Raw genomic sequence first — 6,691 nt, 5'->3', positions numbered from 1 at the left:
CCCGGGCCTGTGTTGTTGGATTCGCGCTCCCGCCCCGCAGCTCCCTCCCTGGAGCCGCTCCCGAGCCCCTCCGAACTGCTCCGGTGCGTGCTGCAGCCCTTAGGGAGCTCGGCGCACTCTCCAGGGGCGCAGGTGTCTGTTAGTGTCCCCGGGAGCCCAAGGGCATCCCCGCTCTCCTGGGTCCTGCTCCAACTCCCTGCGAGCCCCTTGCCGCCCGCCCGGGAAGGTTGGTGCAGCTCCTGCTCCTCCGGGACGGGGCTCTCCTGTCCTGGGGACACTCGCCCCGGCCTCAGCCCGGCTCCTCGCGGGGCCCCTCCCCCTCGGAGGCCTTTTGTTTCTTTATTTCTTTTTCCCCGTCTTCCTACCTTGATAGAAGCGTGAACTCTTCTCACTGTAGCATTCCAGCTGGTCTCTCTTTAAATCTCAGGCCGAATTCGTAGATTTTCAGGATGGTTTGAAGGTTATCTAGGTAATTTGTTGGGGACAGGTGATTTGGGGACCCTACTCCTCCGCCATCTTGCCCCTCCTCCAGTACCTGTGTTATTAAGGCAGTAAACCTTGAGACTCCTAGAGTACATCAAACTGGCTATCACTGCTATCATTGAGTATCACTGGTTGTCAGACCAGGATGGGCAGAGCTTTTTATGAGTCATCTCGAAGAAATTGATGCTAAAAGAGATTAAGTTAAATAAGCTCTGAAAGAACACGCACATCTCTTATTTTAAATATGTTCATTTTTCATAGTTCATTTACTGTGAAGATGCTGTATATGTCAGCTTATCATTTTCAACACTAGGTCCATAAAAAATCAAGGGCATGATTCCTGAAATTATGCTTCATCTAATTAAAACTAGTGAACACTACTAAATCAGATGAAACCTGCCTCAATGATTTTGACTCAGTCTGTTTTTTATAATGATAGCAGATGTTACTAGTAATATTTTGTAGTGTATCAAATTTTGAACCTAATAAAATGTTAAATTTGGCTTTTGTTGTTGTCATCCATCTTAATGGCCCCTTCCAGTTATTTTTGATATGCTGTCATAACTGAAAACAATAAACAAAGCAGATGATTGGGGTAGATTCAAAGTGTCAGTGTGATCACAAATGCCTGAGTCACTGCCCCAATAGTAACACTTACTACTTCAGATTTTATTGTAGTGAACATGAAATAAGTTATAGTGAGATTTTACCTGTTATCACCTCTTTCCTTAATCTCCATGTTATTACATCAGGGAAGATGCCATAACGGATAAAGATTCCATGATAAAAGCTTTGCAGAGATGGTTACTCCAGTATTCCTCTTTGTTTATTGAACTTTTTCAAGCCCTCTTAACTCAGGAAACATTTTATGGTAAAGGAAGGAATTTTTTTTTCCAGAAAATGCTTATTTTGCTCACTTGATGAACTTCAGGCCAATGTATGTTTTTTTTTTTTCAATATATGTTATTTGAGTGAAGCATCTTCCTTCTCTGTGTGTCCTCCACCCCTGTCATTAACCTGTAATATGCTATCTGGAATGTGGACTAAACTCTTCAACACTATTTAAAATCTACTAACCTTTGTGCATTTGGTTGCTCAGCTTTCTAAGAACATTTCTGAGCTGAAATAAACTCAATACCATTCTGTTTTAGAGATTATGTCATGGCTATTCATTGGATATGAATTCTTATGGCTTTATTTTTCTTTCCAAGGTTGAAGAGATGGTGCAAAACCATATGACTTATTCATTACAGGATGTAGGTGGAGATGCTAATTGGCAGTTGGTTGTAGAAGAAGGAGAAATGAAGGTAATTTCCAGTAAAATATTATAGGTTGCTAATTGCAGATGTTATAGCATATTATCATCACTAACCATTGATGTGAATGAGGGTAGCATTTTAAATTTTCTTTTAAACAGATTATTACATATGATCAAAAAACCACTAGATACTAGGAAGTAAAATGTACTTTGGCTTTTACACAGTTTCTTTATGATCTCAATAAAAACCAATGTACAAACCATTCTGTTTTGCCTGGGCCATGGAGAAAATACAATATGGGTGTTTAGATGTTAGGAAGTCATAATTAGTTGATGGTTTTCTATTTGGATATTTCTCTTTATTTTTTAATATACTAAATGTTGTACCCAGATGTCACTTTGTTCCCCTTTTTGGTCTATATATCACTTTTATCCTTTCTCTCACTGCATCTTCTATCAGTATTTGGAGGTGAGTCTGCTAATTTTGTTCACATCTGTAAGCACAAGAGACAGAGAATAAGATCAAGGAATAAGATTTAGAGATGGATTCAAAACAGCAGCTGCACTGAATTTTGATATTTGAATTTGGTATACTTATGCCCAAGGCGCTGTGCTAAAGATAAAGTGATGTTTAATAAGACTTTCTCCAAACTGAAACTCGTTGGGGAAGAAGGATATTGACATTTAAAGATACTGTTACTTGTGTCTATCTGATAACATATTGAATTATGCGCACAGATTAGTGGAGAAAATTGGAAAAGAAAGAGCTCTTATATGAAACAGATTGTTTTTTACTGGATAAGCATTTGAACTATGTCTGGAAATCGAAGCAACATTGTGACAAAGGTGAAGCCAAGGGTATTTTAGACAAAAAATATAACACAAATGAAAACATGAAAGCAAACTTCTTACTCAGGAATTCTTTTCATAGACTGTGTTTACCACAATTATTCTAGCAATAGAGATACAATATCAGATGTTGGAATTTCCTTTCCTCCTGAATAGGGAACTAATTAAGAAATCAGAAGAGATGGGGTGGCTCAATCAATTAAGCGTCTGCCATCAGCTCAGTTCATGATCCCAGGCTCCTGGGATCAAGCCCCTCATAGTGCTCCCTGCTCAGTAGGGAGTCTGCTTCTCGCTCTCCCGCTGCCCCGTATCCTCACTGGTGCTCTGTCTCTTGCTCTGTTCTCTTTCCCAAATAAGTAAATAAAATCATTAAAAAAGAAGTAAGAGACAAGCAAATGAGATACCAGAATGCTAACTATAAATTTAATAAGCTAATTGAAGAATATGGCTTTAGATCAGCAGCCACAAAGTCTTGCTAATATATTAACTCAAAATTAAACAATGTTTCTGACATAGCTAGATAATCAATCACAGGCCTTCTCCACAAGTGTAAGCCCCAAAAGAAAACCAAGATGCATGCTCTATGTAGAAAAAGAAGTGAGCCAAGACTTCCAGTCCTTATTTTATTCTCAACAGTTGGATAATTCATTGTTGTACCCCGAGGAAGGGAGAAGTGAAAGGGTGAAGAAAAACCAGGAGTGATCGTCTAGATGAAGTCCCTCCATGTGGAATGAAAAACAGAGAATAAATGTTCCTACAGCCCACAACACTAGAGAAAGAGAGAGAGCTTGGATTATGGAGAGTATAAAATAGCCTACCAAGGAGAATAGTCTCTTGTCTGTAGCAGTAGGCTAGCCACTATATAAGGAAGAAACTAAAGACCAAGCATACCATTTAAGAGAATCAGGTACATGGGGATGAAAGCTTACCTAAGAGAAGTAACCAGTAATAGAGAAGTCAAGCTGTTGGATGTCTTATAGAAGGTTAGTAACAAGCTTAAGAGCCATATGAAGTATGAGGAGAGGATTTAAAAGTCTGAAGTTTCCAATTTGTGTAACTGGTTTTCCATTTTTTAGCCATCTCAAGAATGTGAATAAATAAACATGGAGGGAAAAGTAGTTTGATGAGAAACATTTTAAGAGAGAAACTGTATGTGAAATGCCAAAGATTTTAAGAGAGAAACTGTATGTGGAATGCCTAACAGTTTCTGGACCCATAAAGCACTCCATAGAGAGCTGGTTCTTCCTACAGTAACATGATTATTCATTTCTTGAAAGAACTTATTGCAAAATTTCCTAAAGTAGCAAACCCTATAATTTTGAGGTAATTAATTTTAGAACTTTAGGTACGCAACATCAGTATTTAAAGCAAGATAGTATGGGGCGCCTGGGTGGCTCAGTCAGTTAAGCCTCCAACTCTTGATTTCGGTTCAGGTTATGATCTCGGGGTTGTGAGATCAAGCTCTGTATTGGGCTCTGTCCTGGATGTGGAGAGCCTGCTTAAGATTCTCTCTCTCTCTCTCTGCCCCCCTTCCTCAGACCCTCCCTCCTACTCACATGCAAAATGCTCTAAGGAAATAAATAGCCAAGGTAGCATAGATCTTCATGCCATTTTAGCTTTGAGTCATTGATTCAACAAATAATTGAGAGCCTACTGTGTTTGAGATACTATTTTAGATGCTGGGTATGTAGAATTGAACAAAATTGCTTTAAATCAATATCATTAGGGGATCCCTGGGTGGCGCAGCGGTTTGGCGCCTGCCTTTGGCCCGGGGCGCGATCCTGGAGGCCCGGGATCGAGTCCCGCGTCGGGCTCCCTGCTTGGAGCCTGCTTCTCCCTCTGCCTGTGTCTCTGCCTCTCTCTCTCTCTCTTCTCTGTGTGTGACTATCATGAATAAATAAATAAAATCTTTAAAAAAATCAATATCATTAAGGAGATGATTTTTTTTATATGTTGCCTGTTAATTAAGGAGATGATTTTTTTTATATGTTGCCTGTTAATTTTAAGTATATCTTCTTTAGGTATATAGAAGGGAAGTAGAAGAAAATGGAATTGTTCTGTATCCTTTGAAAGCTACTCATGCAGTGAAAGGTGTTACAGGACATGAGGTCTGCAATTACTTCTGGAATGTTGATGTTCGCAATGATTGGGAAAGTAAGCTGCCACTATTAATATATCATAATATAATTATTATTTTGAATGTAATGTCAAATCCAACCCCATGTTTTGCATCTCATCTACAGTTTACAAAGTCAATGTAGAAAGTATCTGGAAAATCTGATAGTAGCTTGCATTTACTTTTTGTTTTTACTTACATTTAAATAGAGCTTTACAGGGAAGTAATGCTTGTACAGTGAAACACTGTACAAAATGTTTCTGTGTTACGGCATTTGATCCAGTACTTCAATAATCCTGCATGATAAGTAGGTAAAAAAGTAAAAATCAGGATTAAGTGACTTGTCAGAAGCCACAGACCCTAGTTAGTAGAAAGGCCAGTACTAAAACTAAAGGTTTCTGTCTTATCACCTACTTTCCCAAACTGTTTTGTTTCTCTAGTAATCCCGAGACAAATCCTGCTGTGGTCTGCTTAGAGTTATTCTTGGGGTATGTTTGTTGTTTGTATGTATTTGTTCCTCTTAGGCACCAAATTTCATAAATACAGATAATTTCGAACATCGTAAGATGTGTATTAGTGATAGTTTGATATTCTTTTTCCACAAATATAGTCACCTAAGCCTAGACAGAAGAGTTTATTCAACTTCAGTAAATTAGAGGTTACAGGAAATGGTCATAGTGTTAGATAGGAATTTGTGTCTGAGTAATGCAGTGTGATTAGAATTGCTTTCTTATTGTGGGAGCTAGATAATTGGTCCAGAGGAAATGAGATTTCCTGGTGATCAAGCCTCATGGCCACTGTCTGTAGCCCTAGTAGCAAGTATTAACTACCTTCCATTTGAACTTGGTCCTGCTCATGTTATCACAGGGTCCAGCAATATAACTGAGTTAATCACATTCTAGGAAGAGGTAATGTATATTTTTGGCTACTAATATTTTTTTCTTCATTTCAGCAACTATAGAAAACTTTCATGTGGTGGAAACATTAGCTGATAATGCAATCATCGTTTATCAAACACACAAGGTAAAAATCTCTTCATCCCAAAAGGATTTCACTGTAGTTCAAAGTGAGACATGTATAAATTCTCTAAAAGTAAAATTTGGCAGGAAATCAAATGCCGTAAAAGATCCAAAGACTTTGTTAATGATGCATGAACATCACATATTTGAAAGGATATCAGTTCATTCAAAGATGAACCTAAGACAAGAACCTGAGAAATATCCAGAAACAGTGTGTTTGATAAAGATCTCCAGTTAGTTATGTCCACTTAAAATTTAAAAAATACTGAAATCCTGTTAAATATTTTTGTAGCGTCTAGTCTTTATAGGCGATGAGTGATCATTACCAAATACAAAAGTGAATCAGCATTTCCTGTGACCATAGTAATGAAGGGAATGGAAAGTATGTATGTTAAGTCATGTAAGTGGATTATCTGAAAGCATGGGGAAATTGCTAAGCATAACTATTAAGAAGTTGGTCATATACCAGAGCACACAGAAACATCATTTAAGTTAGTTCACTTTCTTCCTTTTCTTTTTTTTTTTACTGGTTTTATTTATTTATTTATTTGAAAGATACAGAGATAGAGAATACGAGCAGGAAGGAAAGGAAAAAGCAGACTCCTTATGGAGCAACTTGCTCAGTGCAGGGCTTCATCCCAGGACCCCCGGGATTGTGATCTGAGCTGTAGGCAGATGCTTAACCAGCTAAGCTACCCAGGTGCCCCTAAATTGGTTCACTTTCATTTCACTTTTCCTTCATCTCTTTCTCTGCTATTCTTAGATATTTAAAATTAAAGAATTAATATTTCTCTTACCTTATTCTTCTCTGTTTCCTGAAAATTGCCGAATAATATATTGTGTAAAAAAACGATAAATGGGGATAGTATGTGGGAGGAAGGGGAAAATAAATGAAGGGAATTAAGAGGTGCAAACTTCAAGTTATAAAAAGTAGAGCATAGGGAAGGTAGTAATATTTGTAATAAG

General features: G+C 38.0%; 1 protein-coding gene across 1 annotated transcript; it reads left to right on the top strand.

The window, feature by feature from the left end:
• The first annotated feature begins 1,533 nt into the window (after positions 1-1,533).
• On the top strand, positions 1,534-5,860 carry LOC129507868 (ceramide transfer protein-like). The gene is made up of 4 exons (XM_055322649.1): positions 1,534-1,790; positions 4,612-4,744; positions 5,659-5,729; positions 5,813-5,860. The coding sequence occupies exons 1-4, from the start codon at positions 1,662-1,664 to the stop codon at positions 5,858-5,860; spliced, it is 381 nt and encodes a 126-aa protein (XP_055178624.1). The 5' UTR covers positions 1,534-1,661.
• Positions 5,861-6,691: the final 831 nt, after the last annotated feature.

The sequence above is a fragment of the Nyctereutes procyonoides genome, unplaced genomic scaffold, assembly GCF_905146905.1.
Source record: "Nyctereutes procyonoides isolate TBG_1078 unplaced genomic scaffold, NYPRO_anot_genome, whole genome shotgun sequence".
Taxonomy (NCBI): Eukaryota; Metazoa; Chordata; class Mammalia; order Carnivora; family Canidae; genus Nyctereutes; species Nyctereutes procyonoides.
Note: the sequence above shows the minus strand (reverse complement) of the source record. Positions and strands in the feature narration are given on the sequence as shown.

Coding starts and splice junctions, on each gene's coding strand:
- LOC129507868 (XM_055322649.1), top strand. CDS start 1,662: ATGAATTCTTATGGCTTTATTTTTCTTTCCAAGGTTGAAGAGATGGTG. Junction 1,791..4,611: donor TAGAAGAAGGAGAAATGAAG/GTAATTTCCAGT, acceptor TATCTTCTTTAG/GTATATAGAAGGGAAGTAGA. Junction 4,745..5,658: donor TGTTCGCAATGATTGGGAAA/GTAAGCTGCCAC, acceptor TCTTCATTTCAG/CAACTATAGAAAACTTTCAT.